A 21,503-nucleotide genomic window follows, 5' to 3' on the forward strand; every position below is an offset into this window, starting at 1 on the left:
CAAGTCAGAGTTATACTTAAGCTAAATCTTTAATCACTTATTAAATTGATAATGGAGCAGGTCAATACAACGCACACATATAAAGTGAATCGATTGAGTTACAATAATGATGGCTGGTCATGGCTGGTCGACGATTCACGGTCAAATGATTCGTTGAGAGCGCCGAGACAAAAGTACAAAGGTCTTTTATAGCCAAGTTACACCCCTTTCAACCTACATGACAAAAAAAACAGATTTATAGAATGGATCACAAGGTTAAGATTTGTATGAAAGATACCTATAATACATAGCAGACAGTATCTGCTGTGTCAACCGTTTTCATTGTATAGAGACCAGTGTCTGGCCTTCAGACTACAAACTGGAACCATCTCTCCTTGGTACGGTATAGAACAGGAAGAACAGAACATGCTCTGGAATGCTCTTTAGGTTTTGTCAGTGTTATCTCCCAGGGGCCCATCCTCAGTAGAACACACACACAATAGTTAAGAATACTCTATTCTGTTGAATAAAACAACCAGTTGATGCAGTAAAAGTATTGTAACACATTCTTGCAATTTTGCCAGAGAGAGAGAGGCAAGACAGTTGGAGCTGGAGCAGGAGGTGAACACACTCCATCCAGTCAGCACAAAAAATTGTCCGGCTCAACAACACCCCCTCAACCAGACCCAGAGAGTTGGAGGTGGAGAGAGACATATCTGGACTCTGGTGAGACAACATCAACAGGAGAAAGAGAAGGAGAAGGAGCAGGAGAAGAACAGAGCACTAGAGGAGAGGATCAGAGTGCTGGAGGAGAGGGTGAGGGAGATGGCGTGTGACAGAGAACAACCTACTAGAGAGGTGGCCACCCCCACAGAGAAGGGAGCAGAACAGCCCACCTCAGCTCCCGACAAAAGTCTTGACACCACAGCAGAACAGTCCACCCCAGACCATAGCGTCGACATCACAGCAGGACCGACAAATGAAGAATCCCAAGCCTAGGGAATTCCACCCACTCTGAGCACCCCCTCCCCCCCTCCCTCGGTCAGCCACCCTGATAGTGACAACCCCACCACACCCGCTGAGGACATACAAAAGCCACAGATTGTACTATTTATGGACTCAAATGGGAAATATATAAACATCCAGCACGCCCTAGACATTCTGTCTGAGGACCAACTAGGGGCACCCAGCCACATAATAATATGCTCAGGCACAAACGACCTGAGAGCACAGCAGGATAGGGTGGCCACAGCACTCAAGGGAGAGATTGAAAAAGCTTATTCTACTTTCCCCAACGCACACGTGGTTATCTCCACCTTGCTACCATGAAAAGACGTCCCCCCTTGCTACCATAAAGCGGGTGAAAGCAAGTATTTCCCGTGACTTTGCCTTAAAACCAAATGTTTACCTGACACGTCACTCCACCCTGGACTTGAACAGCCTTTACGACCAGGTCCGCCTATACAAGGCAGCAATGCCCACCTTCGCTTGGACCCTAAAGGACATCGCCCTTAAACGCAGTCCCAAGACTTCACACAGAAGCAACAGATGAATAAACACTCCTACCAGACCAGCAAGACACGCTCCCAGACCTGCGGGACCCCCCCTCGGACCTACACATAGAAGACACACGCCGAGAGGACCTACATTCAGACCACAGCACCACCAACCACATCCACACCCCCACCCCAAACAATCAACACCCCCTCCAAGCCAACCATGCCCACACCTCATTTAGGCTCCTCCGATTAGACCTATGCCCCTCCTGCCCACCCCATGTACCCCACTCCCGCAAGTAGGGCCTAAACATGGAAGTCACACATACGCACAGGCCGTGAGCAGGAAAACAGGCCCAACCCCCACTAGCCCAAGCCAACGGCATGTACCTGATGCTCAGCAGGCTCTGCTCACACTTACTGGTCTGAGGCCAAACCACACAACCTACAACTTTGGACACTTTATGGAACACAAAAGCTTCACTATCTCAACCTGGAATATTCAAGGCCTGAGGTCATGTGCCTTTGGCCTAAAAAGCAGGATCCTGGACTTCACCAAAGAAATCGGAAATACAGACATTGTCACCCTACAAGAAACATGGTATAGAGGAGATGGACCCACTGGTTGCCCTCTAGGTTACAGAGAGCTGGTTGTTCAATCCACTAAACTACCAGGTGTGAAACAGGGAAGGGACTCAGGGGGTATGCTAATTTGCTGTAGAGCGGACCTAACTAAATATATTAAATTAATCAAAACAAGAACATTTTACACTTGGCTAGAAATTCAAAAGGAAATGATCATAACAGAGAAAATTTTCACACACTGTTGCTGGTATTTTGGCCCAAATTTCCAAATGCCTGAAGATACCACATTCATATGTACAAACAATAGTAGGCAAGTATAAACACCATGGGACCACGCAGCCGTCATACCGCTCAGGACAGAGATGCGTTCTGTCTCCTAGAGAGGAATGTACTTTGGTGTGAAAAGTGCAAATCAATCCCAGAACAACAGCAAAGGACCTTGTGAAGACGCTGGAGGAAACAGGTACAACAAATCAAATACATTTTTTTATTATATATTATATATATTATATATTGATCAATATAGCCCTTCGTACATCAACTGATATCTCAAAGTGCTGTACAGAAACCCAGCCTAAAACCCCAAACAGCAAGCAATGCAGGTGTAGAAGCACGGTGGCTAGGAAAAACTCCCTATAAAGGCCAAAACCTAGGAAGAAACCTAGAGAGGAACCAGACTATGTGGGGTGGCCAGTCCTCTTCTGGCTGTGCCGGGTGGAGATTATAACAGAACATGGCCAAGATGTTCAAATGTTCATAAATGACCAGCATGTTCGAATACTAAGAAGGCAGAACAGTTGAAACTGGAGCAGCAGCACGGCCAGGTGGACTGGGGACAGCAAGGAGTCATCATGCCAGGTAATCCTGGGGCATGGTCCTAAGGCTCATGTCCTCCGAGAGAGAGAAAGAAAGACAGAAGGAGAGAATTAGAGAACGCACACTTAGATTCACACAGGACACCGAATAGGACAGGAGAAGTACTCCAGATATAACAAACTGACCCTAGCCCCCCGACACATAAACTACTGCAGCATAAATACTGGAGGCTGAGACAGGAGGGGTCAGGAGACACTGTGGACCCATCCGAGGACACCCCCGGACAGGGCCAAACAGGAAGGATATAACCCCACCCACTTTGCCAAAGCACAACAGTATCTGTATCCCCAGTAAAACGAGTCCCTTATCGACATAACCTTAAAGGCCGCTCAGCAAGAAAAGAAGCCACTGCTCCAAAACCGCCATAAAAAAGACAGACTATGGTTTGCAACTGCACACGGGGACAAAGATCGTACTTTTTGGAGAAATGTCCTCTGGTCTGATGAAACAAAAATAGAACTGCTTGGCCATAATGACCATTGTTATGTTTGGAGGAAAAAGGGGGATACTTGCAAGCCGAAGAACACCATCCCAGCAGTGAAGCATGGGGGTGCTTTGCTGCAGGAGGGACTGGTGCACTTCACAAAATAGATGACATCATGAGGATGGAAAATTATGTGGATGTATTGAAGCAACATCTCAAGACATCAGTCAGGAAGTTAAAGCTTGTTCGCAAATGTGTTTTCCAAATGGACAATGACCCCAAGCATACTTCCAAAGTTGTGGCAAAATGGCTTAAGGACAACAAAGTCAAGGTATTGGAATGGTCATCACAAGCCTTGACCTCAATCCTATAGAAAATTTGTGGGCAGAACTGAAAGAGCGTGTGCGAGAAAGGAGGCCTACAAATCTGACTCAGTTACACCAGCTCTGTCAGGAGGGCCAAAATGCACCCAACTTATTGTGGGAAGCTTGTGGAAGGTTACCAGAAACGTTAGACCCAAGTTAAACAATTTAAAGGCAATGCTACCAAATACTAATTGAGTCTATGTAAACTTCTGACCCACTGGGAATGTGATGAAATAAATAAAAGCTGAAATAAATCATTCTCTCCACTATTATTCTGACATGTCACATTCTTGTGGTGATCCTAACTGACCTAAGACAGGGAATTTTTACTAGGAATAAATGTCATGAATTGTGAAAAACTGAGTTTAAATGTATTCAGCTAAGATGTATGTAAACTTTCGACTTCAAGTGTATATCCCCCCACTAGAATCCCCATATTTTAATGTAGACAGCTTCTCCCTCCTGGATGGGGAAATCATATAATTTCCAGGCCCAGGGACATGTACTGGTCTGTGGTGGCCTAAATGCCAGAACTGGACAAGAACCTGACACCCTCAGTACACAGGGGGACAAACACCTTAGACCTTAGACATCTTAGACTACCAGAACCCACTGGAATCCTCCAATTACATTGAATGAACTACAGGACAAAATACAAACCCTCTAACCCAAAAAGGCCTGTGGTGTTGATGGTATCGTCAATGAAATGATAAAATATACAGACAACAAATTCCAATTGGCTATACTTAAACTCTTTAACATCATACTTAGCTCTGGCATCTTCCCCAGTATTTGGAACCAAGGCCTGATCACCCCAATCCACAAAAGTGGAGACAAATTTGTCCCCAATAACTACCATGGAATATGCGTCAACAGCAACCTTGGGAAAATCCTCTGCATTATCATTAACAGCAGACTCTTATATTTCCTCAGTGAAAACAATGTACTGAGCAAATGTCAAATTGGCTTTTTACCAAATTACTAAATTACTGTACAACAGACCACGTGTTCACCCTGCACACCCTAATTGACACGCATACAAACAAAAATGGCAAGGCAAAATCTTCTCATGTTTTGTTGATTTCAAAAAAGCCTTTGACTCATTTTGGCATGAGGGTCTGCTATAAAAACTGATGGAAAGTGGGTTTGGGAGGAAAACATATGACAATATAAAATCCATGTACACAAACATTCTCAAAAAAGACACACATTTCTTTCCACAGGGCCGTGGGGTGAGACAGGGATGCAGCTTAAGCCCCACTCTCTTTAACATATATATCAACGAATTGGAGAGGGCCTAGGAACAGTCTGCAGCACCCGGCCTCACCCTACTAGAATCTGAAGTCAAATGTCTACTGTTTGCTGATGATCTGGTGCTTCTGTCACCAACCAAGGAGGGCCTACAGCAGCACCTAGATCTTCTGCACAGATTCTGTCAGACCTGGGCCCTGACAGTAAATCTCAGTAAGACAAAAAATGATGTTGTTCCAAAAAAGGTCCAGTCGCCAGGTCCACAAATACAAATTCTATCTAGACACCGTTGCCCTAGAGCACACAAAAAACTATACATACCTCGGCTTAAACATCAACGCCACAGGTAACTTCCACAAAGCTGTGAACTAGCTTATAGTCAAGGCAAGAAGGGCCTTCTATGCTATCAAAAGGAACATAACATTAGACATACCAATTAGGATCTGGCTAAAAATAGTTGAATCAGTTATAGAACCCATTGCCCTTTGTGGTTGTGAGGTCTGGGGTTTGCTCACCAACCAAGAATTCACGAAATGGGACAAACACCAAATTCAGACTGCATGCAAAATTCAGCAAAAACATCCTCAGTGTACAACGTAAAACACCAAATAATGCATGCAGAGCAGAATTAGACCAATACCAGCTAATTATCCAAATCTAGAAAAGAGACATTAAATACTACAACCACCTAAAAGGAAGCGATTCCCAAACCTTCCATAACAAAGCCATCACCTACAGAGAGATGAACCTGGAGAAGAGTCCCCTAAGCAAGCTGGTCCTGGGGCTCTGTTCATGAACACAAACAGACCCCACAGATCCCCAGGACAGCAACTCAATTAGATCCAACCAAATCAGGAGGAAACAAAAATATAATTTCTTGACACATTGGAAAGAATTATCAAAACAACAAAGCAAACTAGAATGCTATTTGGCTCTAAACAGAGAGTACATAGTGGCAGAATACCTGACCACTGTGACTGACCCAAACTTAAGGAAAACTTTGACTATTGTTTGTACAGACTCAGTGAAAGGCCGCCATAGGCAGACTTGGCTCTCATGAGAAGACAGGCTATGTGCACTCTGCCCACAAAATGAAGTGAAAACTGAGCTGCACTTCCTAACACACTGCCAAATGTATGACCATATTAGAGCGGTGCGGTGGTAAGACACATTGTCCCAGACAGCAATGTATTGCATATGATCGATTTGATTTGCTGCTGTTATGTTGTGAAATTGGTCCAAGAATGTAAGTATGAGTGCTGTGTTATAAGGGCCCATATGGGCATGGCGGTGGAGGACCCCATTCGGTGTAATGGCTGCACAGAGTGTTATATTGCCCCCACGTTGCCCTGGGACATTGACTATAGCCCTGTGGCCAATGATGTTTCTTCCCCTCCTTCGTGTTCTCGTCAGGTTGAACCCAGCCTCAACTCCGTAAATGAACTCATGCTGGATCTCCTCTCCATCCATTCGTAAAACTCTCTGAAAAACAGTGTCAGGCAAAATTGTGTAGTTCAGTGTAGATCTAGTATACATATTACAGTACAGTAAAAGATTATGAGACAGTATGCAAGATCACACTGCTAAAGTGAATACATACCTCTGCATAATCATGCCGCAGTCGTTTCACCCTTTCGGAATTGCGCTCGAAAGGCACTCGATAAATTTGCTTCACTTGAATATGTTTTTTTTGTGCCAGTGTTGTGCCAGTGTTGCTGTTGAGACCTGTGTTGCTGTTGAGACGATGGATATCGTTTAAAATGGCGTGGTTATTGACAATGTTAGCTTGGAGCTGCTTGAGCATTGTTGGCCAAAACCATGTTTACTATCTCCCTCTCTTGCTGTTCTGTGAACATAGGAGGCCTTCCCCCTTGTCGTCCCTGACCCTCAATCCTATGTAGAAAAAAAACAGTATACAATAGTACAGTAATTTCCCAGGAAACGGTAACAGAAGTGCTGATAGTGCATAGAATACAGTACTGTAAGCAGTTACTGAAACCGTGCAGATGTTTTTGATATGATGATATTTTTACAATACCTATTTTTCAGTCTAAATGTTCTCATCACACTTGCCACTGTATATCGGCTTAGCTTTGGCTGTACTCCCAGTCCAGCCTCCCTCAGCATCAGGCCGTGGTTGACAACGTGGTCAACCAGTGTTTGCGCGGATCTCATTTGTCAGATTCGGTCCTCTTTGAGCACCTTCTTGTCTTCCTCTTCCTCCCCTTCCTCCTCCTCCTCGTCCTCCTTGTTCTCCTTGTCCTCCTCGTCCTCCTCGTTCTCCTCGTCCTCCTCCTTCTCCTCCTCGTCCTCCTCCTCCTCCTCGTCTTATTCTTTCTCTGACTCTTTCCATTGTGCTTGAAGACCGATGAACTCACCTGCTGCTTTTTATAGTGCTTATACACCTGATTGGTGTGTCTACAATTGAGCAAACAAGTGTTTGTACACCTGATGACTGTGTTGAACCAATTGGTTGGACGGTGTGGTAATTTGACAGTCGGTGCTTTGGTATTGCAAGGACGTGACTTCATGATAGATTTTTGTGTGTAATGTATGTTAAGTGTGTTTAGTGTTTTGCAAATCACTGTGTGTAGAGTTTTGCAACAAGTGTGAGATTGACAATGTGCTTATAGTTGTGCAAATATGGGTTGATGTTTTGCTTCTTGAGTGTAAGGTTTTGCTAATAGTGTACTACTTTTAATTTGAGTGTGTAAGCAATCCAAAAAAACTGTAATAAATGGAAAGCACAATGTTCAGGGCCATACAATTTGTCCATTGTACAGTATACAGCCTACAATGCATTGTACTACAGTATCCATTCTCGGACTGTCTCCTTCCCACCTTCAACAACCTGTTTGCTCTCTGAACGGGTTTATATTGGTTGTGTCGCATCATTTGAAACAGGTTAAATCAATTTTGAGTGGTTGTGTTCAATCAATGACATATGATCTCTATTTGTATTTGATTGTTGCCACTTGTGTTTACCAGTATGGATGACACGTGCGTTAGAGTGCAGAATGTGTTTAGAGTTTTGCTGAAAAGTCTGTCAGATCTGCAAATTGTGTTTTACCATGTGAAATGGTTTAAGGTATTGACAATAGACTGCATAATTAGCTAAATGAGTCCAGGCAACTGAGAACTTTGTTCAGCCAATGGGTATTAGTGTTTTAGCAATTGAGAAAAACTGGAATTTGTATTGTTTATTTCACTTTTGTTTATTACATACTTCACTTTCTTTGGCAATGTTAACATAGGTTTCCCATGGCAATAAAGCCCTTGAATTGAATTGAGGGAGAGAGAGAGAGAGAGAGAGAGAGAGAGAGAGAGAGAGAGAGAGAGAGACACATACAGAGATAGAGAGGGTTCCCCATACCCAGCTAGGGACCAGTAGCAGCAGGTAAACATCCCCTCTGGCACCCAGCCCCAGGTCTCACTTATAGCCCACTGTTAGTATTCAGAGTGAGGTCCTTTGATTAGAAAGAAGGGTAAAATCATCAATAAAAAATCATCAATTATGTAACAGATTAACGACTTCCTCGCCCCCAATTCTGTCAGATCTCTCCACCACCGACCCCCGACCCCCGACCTGACACCTCCGCACACCAGCTTGGCCACCACACACACCAACACCCACTCTTTGGTCTACTTGTGTATCTAGAAAATACAGGAACAACCAAATATGGCCTGGAGTTCATTATTAAAACACTACACTGTTAACCTTTTGTAATATGAAACCATTGGAACATTTGCTTCCATGCCTGTCCTTTGTTGTTCCATGTATTTAGTCCCTCCTCTTTCTAATCACAGTCCCTAGAGACTAAAGTCGTTCATATCTGTTATCTCCCCAATGGTGTATGTGTGTGTGTGTGTGTGTGTGTGTTGTTCTCGTCTGTTATATTCCCCACAGCCATCGTCCCCAGGCGCTACGATCTTTAAAGTTGATATAAATTAAAAATGAATGGCTTGTACAGATGCGGTATGCTGTGATTCACAAAACATCCATTGTAGTGGAATCTGTTTGCCAGAGTATGCTTTAATTGTGAGGCAAAATAGTTGCTGATTTATTTGGCTACTGCTGTTAACCACTGCATTGAGTTGAGTTCAAGTGTTGGTAAGAGATTACGTTTTCATTTTTGAAAAACAGAGTGATAAAAATGTTTTAATTTGGTATAATAATACACATTTGCATATGAAGGAAACACCAAACTATCAAAAATCATTGTGATTTTGACATTTCCCAGAAAACAAACGCTTCATCAAATGACTGATACTATGCTTCACACACTTCAATCAATATTCTTCTTCCTTGTGAGGAAAAGAATCATATCCTTTGGGTCTAATGTCATGCTTGAGGAAAGTTGCAGAATTGACAATTGTTGGCAATGGCTGTCAGAAGCGTTTAAGTAAAGATTTAGCAGCAGAGAAAGCAATTTAAAAAGACGTTAGGAAACACAGACCCACAAACACACTCACACCCATACACACACACACACCGAGAGACTGACTGCCAATCACTTTGGCATCTTTAGCGGATTGAATTGTGATGAAACAATCCCAAATTTCTTCTTCTCTCTCGCTAGGCGGCTGGACAACATGGCCTCCACAAATGGACACGGACACACATACACTTATTTGAGTCATGGACTTATTTTATGGCTGCAGCAATCAACTCGTGAGTCACGACAGACTCATTCACATTACTTTGCTGGGTTCGATTAGGTCAAACCTGCATATAAATCAGAAATTTACTTTCAATTCCCTCACACAGTAAACAAATGTTCTAAAATTGGCCTCAGAGCAACTATGCTGGACATGCATTTATACATTCAAATTTAGCATTCATTTGATGTTTTGGTTTTTGAGAGGGGGGAGAGAATTTCAATTTCCTTATGTATTATTTGAGTATAAAAAAAGTGCAGGTATGTTCATCTGAATAATATAGTTTATTCATCTTCATAGTTATTTTCTTAGATCCATCCATCACTCATCAGAGAGCATAGACCACCGATGACTCCTTTCTCCCGCTCTCTCTCTTTCCCTAATCAACTCTGCACGTAGGCAGCAGCTCAATTTGCTCTCTCCAACACATCCATCCGCGTAGTCTCGTGGCGCTGTGGCAGCCCCTATCTCTGTCGTCTAATGACTTCCTAGATGGATTGGGCTCTCGTCAATGACCATTACAATTAAGCAATCTAGAGGACAGGGCACCATGAGGAGATTAACTATTTTGCAGTGAACGAGGGCAGAGCAAACAGTATTCAAGTCAGCCAAAGAGAGAGATAGTGAGCAACACAGTTCCACGTGGTACTGTCTTTGAAACTCGTATGTTGGCCCCAACCTGTTGAAAAATGAAACCGTTGGGCCTAAATATGAATCATCTCAAACCGATGGATAGTCCTACAGTCCTTACCACAACTATTTGAAAATAAGAAACCCAGCTGAAATCATAAAACCAGCATCCGTTGAACTTCACAAGCCTACCAATCAGATTTGTGTAATGTCGCCTATCAAAGAATAGGACCATGGAACGTTTGGGGACACTGAATGGATCATGGTGTTCTTTTTTCGGATGACAGCTAGGCGCCATTGGCTCCATTTTAACATCCTGATCATCATCATCATCAGTGGTATGACTATGGGGATACGCGAGAATATAAGACGTCGAGACCCCACCTACGTTTCTGAAGCTGATTGGACTCGCGCAGATACACAGCTATGATTTAATAAACAGAATAGTGGACACATCACTCTGTCCTCGCGGATCTCGTCGTTGCACTGCTGGAGCTATCCGTATCATCGTTTCGTTCTCACCACCAAGCATCCGCACCCGGGCGCGCGCACGGTCTTCTCCAACTGTCTCTAACATAATATTCATATTTGAATATTACCACGTCGGAAAACAGGTAAATATATATATATTTTTTGATAGATGTATACCGTATTTGGTTTGTTATAGAGCCTATTTCAAGTTATTCCGAATGTATTTGTCCATCAATTGGATGGCGGGAGTTTTGCAGGGACATTTGGAGACGCAACGAATCAACTTTGTCTGCAAGCTGAACAACAAAAACATGTCGGACTTTTTCTATAGGCCTATAGCCTACATGATAGCGTAATTGTTGTAGCCTATTCGGAAAACATATCTACAAATCAAATGACTGTCAAGGTTTAGTAATATAGCCTTTCATTTCACAATAAATGGAAAACATTCCGTGCGCATTACGCACAATTTAAAACCAGTTATCACTACATTTTAGAAGAGAAACGAATGTTTAGGCCTGCTGTTGCAGTCTTCTAGTCTATTATTCATTGTGGATTTTCAATGTCAAGTCCGTTTCATACTTGGTGCGCGTTTGCTGGTTTCAGCTGAGCTCTAATGAAGCATTTTGCAGCTTGGAAGTTATTTATTCTAATGCGTCAAACAAATGTATTTCTAAATGTTGATATTATTGTCAACCCAACATCACAGCTTGTCTAGGCTATAGGTGGTGTTAATAAGAAGATGAAAAACGGATTGTTGCTGGTGGCTCTGTTCCTCGTCATGAAACTCCGCTCAAGCCAGTCCAGCTGCGAGGAGCCTGCTGCTGGGGCGCTCAGATCAACTGCTGACTCAGAGGTAAGGAAGTTTCTCATCCAACCGTATCTATTTAACCCTCATATGGTAACGTATATTTATATCTATATAATGGTTTAAAACATAACTGTGAATTCTGCGGAAACATAACCTTGTTCATGTGTCATCCCGATTATTCTTTTTTGGGGGGACTGATTTCATGTCTACGAATGAGAGAAAAAGATGCTTATTAATGGCATATCATCGTTGTCTTTACAGGATACTCCAGGTCTTGAAAACCTCAAGCGGACCATTCTGAAGAGATATAACGACCTAGATTATGACAGCTTTGTTGGGCTGATGGGTAGAAGGGGCGCTGGTAAGCTTCAGCTCTGTCTCTGCATCTTACCATCAATCAATCAAAGTTAAGACCCTCAGCAGACAACAGTTGTCTCGGTGCTTGACTTGGACTGTTATAGGTTCCTGTACTCATTTTGGGTGCCAGTACTGTTTATATTTAAGTGCAGGAGCGCCACTATACATTTGAGCTAATATTCTGTAAGAGGAACAGGAGCTCAAGCAATAGATAATTGGAGGTGCAAGTACTCAGCTCCGGTGAGCTCCTGCCCAATTCATGCACTGAGTCATCTTTGATGATGTATAGAGGGGGTTATACTGATACTGTGTCACTGAGACTTCTCTGTTTTGACTAAATTAACAATGTGTCCTAGTCTTTATTTACTCAAACATGTTCAATGTTGAAGCAGGAGTTCACTGCAGGGAAATTACAGTATTCACAGCACTAATTTACTTTTGATTGAATAAACATTTTTATTGGGTTTTACGCATTTTTTACAATTGACTTGCTTTTTCACAGATATTTATGAAGTACCTCCCTCTCCACATAAAAGTAAGGAATAACCATTGATTTACTGTTTGTTTTACATAACAATAGGAATGTTATTAGCTTTTAACAGAACAATCATGACAAATGTAACTTCATATACTGCGGAACACCGGCATTTGATAATGATTTAACCGTGTTTGTCACAGGAGAGATGGATGATGTCTTTGTTGGGCTTATGGGCAGAAGAAACTTGGAACAAGGTGAGTGTGGGTGGGTGGGTGGGCGGGCATGAGAATCTAATCTAATCTAATGTTCCTCTGCAGCTCAGTTTGTGTGGCTCAGTTGATAAGAGTGTGGTACTAGCAATAAACACCAAGGTCATGGGCTCATTCATACAGGGATCGTATTTTAAAGTTGCTTTGGATAAAAGCATCTGCTAAGTAGCATACATTACCTGCAGTCCAAATGACCAAAACGCCCTCTAGTGGCCTCATGGGTGGAATGTTTTTCATATTTCTCATCATTTCATCATTAGTACACTTTTTTTTTACGCTGAAAATCCGGTGTTTCTATGTTAAGCTGTTTTGTTATAATTCAGTCTTCTGTGATGTATAATGAAGTGTAATATTGCGATGCAAACTAATAATGTAATACATTTCAACTCTATATCTGACATGGTACAGGTGTCTTCTTTTCTTAAGCCAATCGCCATGTGTGTGAGGTGTATACTTTTGTTTCAAAGTAGATGTGTTTAAGACTAGCAAAAAAAAACACTCAGTGTGACCCTGATTTAGTCCACTGCACGAAAGGGTTAATTCATCTATACCTCCATAATAATCCAATGTGCAGTGGAGATAATGCTTTTTTCCCCCCAGCTCAGTGACCCAGTGTGTGTTCTCTCTAACAGGCAACATGCGTCCTTTGAGAAAGGAGGCATACCCTGAGACAAGAAGAGGAGGCTTATTCTTTAATAAGTGCAGACTGAGGTGTGTGCGTGAGGCATTTGCTCTCCCATATAATTTAGTAGACTCCATGCATTTTATGCTACGCAGGTTTCCACGTATGCCTTAAATACAGTACAAGTGTCAGCATTAGCTCATCTCTCTATGTAGTACGCTCTTAGATAAAAGGTGGTGTCTCCAACTTTAAAGGGTTCTTTGGGCTGTCCCCATAGGAGAACCATTTGAAGAACTGTTTTTGGTTCCAGGTAGAACCCTTTTGGGTTCAACATAGAACCCTTTCTACAGAAGGTTCTACATGGAACCCAAAAGGGTTCTCCTATGGGGAGAGCAGAAGAACCCTTTTTTTTCTCAGAGTGTAGAATACATTGAATAACAATAAGTTATCAAGTGCTTTATATTTTCTCACGTTCTGCGTTGCATTAAACAATACTAGAAACTTTACTGATTATAAATGTCTAACTAAAAATCCACTGTTACTTTTTTGATCCAGGTTTCGGCGTGGGCTGTAGACAAGACATTCATCCAGACCCATCCCTAACATCCAGCCAAGGCAAAACCCCTTTTCAGAAGATTGGAGTTATTATTATACAAAACAGAAAAGAAACAACTATTTATTTTACAAAACAAAGTATTTGCGAAAACATCTATGGAATTTAAACTGACCAAAATCAACCTGCTACTGTAACATGTGCCCGATGAGTTGTCATAGCTATAATGTATTACCTGAAAGAAATCAGTAACAGTCCCATCTGATATAACAACTATTTCTTTACCATATGTTTGTGATTCAAATTAAAGAAACAATCAAATGTGGCAACAATACTGACAATTCATTGAAAAATATTTGGTTACAACATTTTAAATCCACCATCATAGCAACGAGAATTCAAAGTGCCGGAATATGAACATTAAGTAGTACTGTACAAAACAATACTTTAGTACTGTAGTTATAGTAAATATAATCTACCCCACTTTAAGGCCATTCAACTGCTTAGCAGATAATCTAGAATAAATAGGAAAAACATATGGCCATTACATTTGACATGAAATACACTCACACTTAGCTACACCACAGAGCAATGTAATACCATTCAAAAATGTGCTCTATCAGCTTGACCTGACGCCGAAAACCTCAGATTCTGACGAAAACCTCGACAACGTTAAGAAACGACCATTGTTCCGTGCACGCATATAAAGGTCCCTTCATATTTCTCTAAAAGTGCAATACCAATATCGAATTGAATAGTTATAGACAGTCAATTAGGGAATGGAATACAGGAGCACTGTTAGTTGTGGAAATGATGATTTTCCAAATCAACATCTAAGACACAGAAATGCTTGATATCATGCTATAGGAAATGTCCAGGTCAGAATGTTTTTATGCAGCGTGGGCCTCATGAAGTAAATGCTCTAGAAGTTTATACAGATGCATGGTCACTAACGGCATACTATTGGAATTCAAACAGAATATCAGATAAAAGAACAATAGATATTGATAAAAAACAGTTAACACATTCAAGGTAAAAGTTGTACAGTATATGGATGAATAAAATCCCCCACAACCAATTAAACCTGAACTGTGGTGGAATTGGTGCACAACGTTGGAAATATCGAACCTGTTCCTGGCATGACCATTTCACAAGTCCTGTTTCCATCACACACAACAACACACTCCCGTTATCACCTTAAAAAAAAACACATTCAAACGCTTCAAATCAAACCGTCCCAAATTACACCAATGCATGACCACGTTCACATTCCACTTAAGTGGAAGTTAGGCGTCGGCCCAAAGAGAATCACTGCTGTCTCTCCTGTGTGACTGCAGTCCTGTTATTGTCCATGGGGATTTGACTTTCCCTCGCAGCCCCTTTATATGACACTGCCTCCATTTTGGACTGGTCTCCACCACCAACAACAATAATACCAGCAGGTATTGTCCCTCTACCAGCTGACCCCACAGTGGCCCTTTCCGACTGGGCCAGCCGCTCCACCAGGCCCTGGGGTAGTGGAGGTCTGTAGCGGTATCTGTAGCCGTAGGCACGGAGGTGGTAGGTCCAGTACTCCAGCGTGTACATCAGCTCTGCGTCCACATAGTGGAAGGATACTGCCAGGTCTGAGCAGCACTGGGGACCCTGGAGGAAAATAGCAAACCGAGCACTATAAAACTTGCTCTATGGCCTTCCACTGTATCTTTTGACAGAATCCCACCCTTAAAACACACACCTGTGACATATGCACACGCGTACACACACACAGCATTACAGCTCAGGAACACACACGCTTACTCCTCTGTAGCATACATCAGATCGCTTAAACAGCTGTTTAAAATGGACTATTGGAGTGTTCACTGTCTATTTCACATTCCTGCAAGTATATTTGACTGGGGGAAAACCTAATAACACATTTCTGACAGTCATTGTTAAACAGAGGAGACACTGGCTATGTTTCCTCCACAAAGACACCTGAATGGCTTGTTTACCCCCAGGTCTATTGTCATGTGCCTTGGTGGTCCCTGTCTGATAGACTCATAATAAACTTGTCTCATTTGCATTGCAAAGCACAATGAATTAGCACAAATATATGAAAGAAAATGGGAAATGTTCCGACTGTGGACAGTGCATTGTCTCCACTGCAATCATCCACTTTAGCAATCATCCACTTTAGCAATCATCCACTTTAATGTCATTTCTTTCTTTCTATGAAGGCTGTAGAAGGACAGACATCTAACGTTGTCATTTTCACAGTGATATATCCTTCACATAACATGTAGCCTATATTCAGGCTGCTCATCGAAAATGAATATCTATATTCCATATAGTGTACCTAGTTTCAGAGAGGGATTGTGTAAGACAGTGATGCCCTGGTCAAAAAATGCCCTACCTACACTTTAATAGACAAAAAGAACCTTGAGCCGCAAATATCCAATTGGTGCACAATAGTGTACAGATGGCCATTAATTGAATTAAAGGATTTTAAGAGGAAACAAGTTCAAGCGCTTGGAAAACTGTCTTCCTGACCCAGTTTGACCCTCAATTCAATGGTAATCCATTATCTGGGTTCATCTTAAACAGTCTTACATGAATAAGATAGGTACTACAGAGAGACAGAGAGAGACTGGAAAGGAAGAAAGAGAGAGAGAGAGAGAGAGAGAGAGAGAGAGAGAGAGAGACTAAGAGCAAGGTGAGCTCTGGCTTGTATCTTAAAAATCAGTGGAACTGAAAGCCAACAAAAGTAACGACAACAAGAGAAGGAAAAAGAGAGAGAGAGCTCAGTGGTGACTGACCTCCACGATGGGGTAGTAGCAGTAGTTCCAGTACCAGAAGCTCTTGGAGAACTTCCCAGTCAGGTGGTGTTCCGGCACGAATGGATGAAACGTCTCCCGCTGCCATGTATCCCTGGAGTCCATGGCCAGAACCCCCATCTTCTCCAGACACTGTCCCAGAGCCAAGTCCTCCACAGAGGTGGTATGGGTACACACCTTGGTCTTGAACCCCTCCACGAACCTCCTGAGGGCCTCCTTACTCAACACATACCCTGCTCCGCCACTCATGTACCCCTGCTTGGCGTAGGGCTTGAAGCGCTTGCCGAAGTAGAGGGGCTCCTCGGGCGTGTGATTGGACAGGACCCAGCGGAGGTTGTCCACCACTACGAAGGTGTCGTCATCCGCCTTGAGGAACCAGTCGGCTTCGTTCCCATGATGCTCCAGGGCATAGTGGAAGGCCCGGATGGTCTTCCAGTAGAGCTGGTCGCGGCCCTCCCCTGTCCCCAGCCCTACGGTGGGGAAGTCTGGCGAAGAAGAAGAATGCTTTATTGTCCATTTTCCTACTGTTTTTTGCTTTCTAATGCAACCTCCCCCAGAGTCAGTCAGGCACAAAGCACAGAGTCAGCCATTTTGCATCACAGCAGTTAGGGTCACGGGCCTTACTCAAGGGAAACAAGGCACGAGATAGCATCTATATAGGATCCTTTTGACCAGATGTTTCCCGTTGGTCATGGGATTCAAACCGGCCCGCCTCAATACCCTTCTAGGCTACCTGGCTGGGTACCCACCTGGGTCGTCGACAGAGCTCATGAAGACCACCACGTTGCAGTGGCGGCTCCAGGTGGCTTTGACATGGCGGGCCTTGGTCTGCAGGTTACTGGGGCCTGTCATCACCCAGCACAGGATGCGCACTTTCCGGTACAACTCATCTGCAACGCGACTGTCCTCACCTGAAAATCATAGCCACACAACTTTTAAGCTGAAATCCTTAAAGCGGCAATCAGCAGTAGAAACCATAACAAAGCGTTGTCCCCCACCCCTGTTTCGGTATTTAAAAAAACTAAGGGTAAAGCTTAGCTAATTCATTAGACAGAGCTATGGATGCCGAGGAACATCCATGATATAAAACTGATAGTTTTAACCATGTTTTAACAAACATTGGTGTAAAACAAGCTTATGTTTCGTGTTCTGATGGGTTATGACAGTTGAACTAAGCTCATAAGGCATTTACAAGATATATTCTACAAGAATCAATGGGTACACATCATATCATTTCTAAGTCCAACAATGAATGTAGCAACTGCTGCTTGCCCATCTAATTGGTAGAACCTCCATGATATTACAACAAACACAGTTTTTTTCCCCAACTGAAATCACGAGCAATAGAAGAGCAGAATATGTACTGCAATTAGTTTTTACCAAGCTGCCGGAGGCTCCACAAGTTGGTTTCACCAACAAAACAATAACAAAGGCACTGGGGACGAACAGTGGTGTGTGTGTCCCCTTATACAGGAATAGAGTAACACTGTTTATTAGTCATATTTACATGGCTAGATGTATGTTTTGGAAAGAGTCTTTTCATTTTCGATACTAAAGTACAAAACGTTCACTACGCACTTCGAGATCTTCAGAGGCATTCCATGTCCTTTCACTGCGATGGGCCCTGGCCTTATTGGGCCTGTGTACCTGTGTGGTGCGGGACGTTGAGATTGATGAGGGCTGCTCTCTCCACACTGGCCTGCCTCTCCTCTGCCACTGCTGCTACTGAGCTGCCATGGACACCTCCCAGCACAGGGAGCTCCATGCTCCTCTCAAACCATAGCTGTATGTTCACATTATAAATATGGTGTGGTACAAGTACAAACAAGTTTACTGACTGATAACACCAAGCATCAAACATCAACACAGTCAACAGTAACGACAGATGTACTAGATAGGTGCACTAATGCAGGGAGAGACTACCGTAATTACAGGTGTATACGGCTATCTGAATAATAATTACAGAAGTATATTATTGTAATATTATATGGCTACCTGAATAGTTGATATAGGTGTTTAAGGCCACTAGATTATAGATGTGTAACACACCTGGCGCAGGAAGAGGTACAGGCTGAGAGTCCCCACTACGAAACCCAAGTAGAAGCAGAACCTGGAGGCACTCAGACCTTTCATGGTGGTATCCTCCTCCTCCCTCCTCTCCTCCTCCTCCTTCTCCTCTCTGGTACTTCCTGGTCCACTCCAATTACAGCATCTCTTCTGAGATTGGAACACAATGGCATTGAAAAGGCAGAAACATATGTCGACCATTTACTTCACCTATTGTTTTCGTCAGGCACAAAATATTCAGAATATAGCTGATACTAATCTCTACTTATCTTGCATGGAACATGATAGTTCTGTCCAACTGTCTGTATTATATACACATTGAAGGCCAAGTCAGGGGCCTTGTTCTATTTCGTTTTATTTTCCCAGGTAAGTTGACTGAGAACACATTCTCATTTACAGCAACGGCCAGGGGAATAGTTACAGGGGAGAGGAGGAGGGATGAATTAATGAGACAATTGAAAGGTGGCCATGATGGTATGAGGGCCAGATTGGGAATTTAATCAGGACACCGGGGTTAACACCCCTACTCTTACGATAAGTGCCATGGGATCTTTAGTGACCACAGAGAACCTGACCCATTTAATGTCCCATCTGAAAGGCAACTGTCACAGGGTGATGTCCCCAATCACTGGCATGGGGCTTATTTTTTTCTACTAATCAATATTTTTGGGGAACTCAGAGTTTCAACTTATTGTTGAGTGTTAGAATAGTAGAATGCACAAGGTGCAATTTCAATATTTGGTTGTGCATCAGCTAACCTTTTTGAGATGGGTAAATGAGTCTAATGGAAGGCTATCTAAATTTGTAGTAATCATGGTCGAATTACCGACTGGGGGGCACCCATTCCTTTTATTAGTGATGCTTCATATTAAAAACGGCAAACATTTCTCTTCACCCTATGACAAAATGTGTAGAATTGCAGAAAATTAGCTGTAAAACAAAAAATGATTTTCTCTGCCCCATGGAGTGGAATGGAGTGAAATTGCATGATATGAGTTATAAAATAGCAAAATCAACTCTCTACCCCATTGCAAAATATGTAGATTTGCAGCCAAATGCTTTAAAAACTGAAAAGTTTTCTATACCCCACATGGCAAAATGTGTAGAAAATGTTTTGCTCGTAAGGTGTGGGAAACAAAATGGTAGAGCCAGCTCGGACTACATGTGTGGGTATGGATGTGTGTATGCAGACCCTTGAGCCAATGCAGCCTCCCATGATGAGTTCAGATTTTTGGGGTGGCACCCACCCCCCATCTAAATTGCCAATCTCTGTCCTAGTGAGATAAGTCTATCCTCTTGTTGTATAAATAACTTTTAGATGAGATTGAAACTACTACAATGGAACAGCAAACAGGAGTGGCTAATGTCTCTGAAATGTCTTTCTGAATGTCACTTTTGACATTCTGCTGTAGCTCAATGGACGACATTCTAGCAAATTGACCACTCCCCCCGTTTGCCGTTTCACTCTAGTAGCATTGAGGTTATATTGAGGTGAGAGACCGCTAATCGTGGACGAGGAAGTTAATAATGTACACTAAGTAGGCCACGCATATCCCCTTAACAGACAGACTCTGCTGCCTGCCTGCCTTAAAAGGACTGAAAAACACGTACAACACAGTGACATCACAATAATAACACAGATGCTACATCGTATACAGTTTAGAGCTATCGTCATTCAACCACTATCTTCTATCTATTATTGGTGGTGTGTGAGAGTTATAAGCAGAGTTTAGATTCATTGCAGGATTCCTAATTCTTCAGAAATGAAACACAATTATATTCACAACATTGTCATATGGCATTTTTTACAACAGTAGCCGGTCTTGAATGGAGATTCACAGAGTCAACGTTACAGAGACCCGTCAAGACAACATCACCGTGACGCTAATTACCGCTATGATTTTATCACCGTCAAAATCATTTGGATAAAGCAATAGCTTTCCATCAGACAAAGACATTGCATCTGTTTATCACCAGTTATTGTGTCCCGAAATATCATCATTACCTGCGTTTGTTGATCAGAGTCGCTTGTAACCAACGTGAGAAGGAAAACCTCTACGTTGAGTGCATCCTAGACTACAATGAATTCCAAAAGCCTATTGTTTTTCATACATTTCGAGACTAACCGACGGCATAGAACATCACACCATCAACAGAAAGAGTGGGTCAGACCTATATTTAAGTTTGTAAAGGCCCCCCGTGTATTTAATCGCTCGAGAAATAAAAGACAACATGAGGAGGAACCCTACTGTAAAATCCACATTCTTCAGCATCACGGCGTAATCTCTGAGACCGCAGCATTTGATTTGTTGAAATTGTACTGCTTGTGGCCGGCCTCCCTGCGGTTGAGAGGATCAGCCTGTGCGAGACGCTACACAGAATTAAAAGGATGTTTGAAGCCTGGGTAAAGATCACTTGAAAAAAAAAGTGTAGGTTATTTCCAGATTATTTGTAGGTCAGTGAATCTGCGCATCACCTTGTTCAAACCAATACTCAGAACATTTACATAATCCATTGGATCATTTCTCAATGTTCACTTATTTTGGAGCTAGTCTGTATTAAAAATATATATGCAGCAATTAAACCACGAAATTATACCATTTATAAATGGTATAATTATGTGATATGTTTGCGTGTGGCAATGCTGCTCCCTCCATCACCCCAAGATTAATTGTTTGACCACTGTAGTCTTGCTTATTAACTACACACTTCACTGCTTTGATTGATGCAGCTAAACCACAACTGTCTATCCTAAAATGAACATGCACCTGCAAAAGAAAATTCAAGGAACAAAAAT

The 21,503-nt window shown here is 42.5% G+C and overlaps 2 protein-coding genes across 2 annotated transcripts; one reads left to right on the forward strand and one right to left on the reverse strand.

Moving 5' to 3' along the window:
- The first annotated feature begins 10,635 nt into the window (after positions 1-10,635).
- On the forward strand, positions 10,636-14,151 carry tac3a (tachykinin precursor 3a). The gene is made up of 7 exons (XM_020459058.2): positions 10,636-10,879; positions 11,446-11,592; positions 11,809-11,908; positions 12,407-12,439; positions 12,583-12,636; positions 13,284-13,362; positions 13,829-14,151. The coding sequence occupies exons 2-7, from the start codon at positions 11,479-11,481 to the stop codon at positions 13,845-13,847; spliced, it is 399 nt and encodes a 132-aa protein (XP_020314647.1). The 5' UTR covers positions 10,636-10,879; positions 11,446-11,478; the 3' UTR covers positions 13,848-14,151.
- LOC109869145 (glycoprotein-N-acetylgalactosamine 3-beta-galactosyltransferase 1-B-like) lies at positions 12,782-21,035 on the reverse strand. The gene is made up of 6 exons (XM_020459056.2): positions 20,712-21,035; positions 18,689-18,856; positions 18,287-18,422; positions 17,389-17,550; positions 16,622-17,124; positions 12,782-15,470 (listed from the first exon to the last, which is right to left on the reverse strand). The coding sequence occupies exons 2-6, from the start codon at positions 18,770-18,772 to the stop codon at positions 15,135-15,137; spliced, it is 1,221 nt and encodes a 406-aa protein (XP_020314645.1). The 5' UTR covers positions 18,773-18,856; positions 20,712-21,035; the 3' UTR covers positions 12,782-15,134.
- Positions 21,036-21,503: the final 468 nt, after the last annotated feature.

The sequence above is a fragment of the Oncorhynchus kisutch genome, linkage group LG24 (genome assembly GCF_002021735.2).
Source record: "Oncorhynchus kisutch isolate 150728-3 linkage group LG24, Okis_V2, whole genome shotgun sequence".
Lineage (NCBI taxonomy): Eukaryota > Metazoa > Chordata > Actinopteri > Salmoniformes > Salmonidae > Oncorhynchus > Oncorhynchus kisutch.

Excerpts from the sequence above, each read along its gene's own strand:
- LOC109869145 (XM_020459056.2), bottom strand. The coding sequence starts at position 18,772 with ATGAAAGGTCTGAGTGCCTCCAGGTTCTGCTTCTACTTGGGTTTCGTA. Across the intron at positions 18,423-18,688 it reads TGTACCTCTTCCTGCGCCAG|CTATGGTTTGAGAGGAGCAT; the intron begins GTGTGTTACACA and ends GTGAACATACAG. Across the intron at positions 15,471-16,621 it reads GCTACTACCCCATCGTGGAG|GGTCCCCAGTGCTGCTCAGA; the intron begins GTCAGTCACCAC and ends ATTTTCCTCCAG.
- tac3a (XM_020459058.2), top strand. The coding sequence starts at position 11,479 with ATGAAAAACGGATTGTTGCTGGTGGCTCTGTTCCTCGTCATGAAACTC. Across the intron at positions 11,909-12,406 it reads GATGGGTAGAAGGGGCGCTG|ATATTTATGAAGTACCTCCC; the intron begins GTAAGCTTCAGC and ends GCTTTTTCACAG. Across the intron at positions 12,637-13,283 it reads CAGAAGAAACTTGGAACAAG|GCAACATGCGTCCTTTGAGA; the intron begins GTGAGTGTGGGT and ends TCTCTCTAACAG.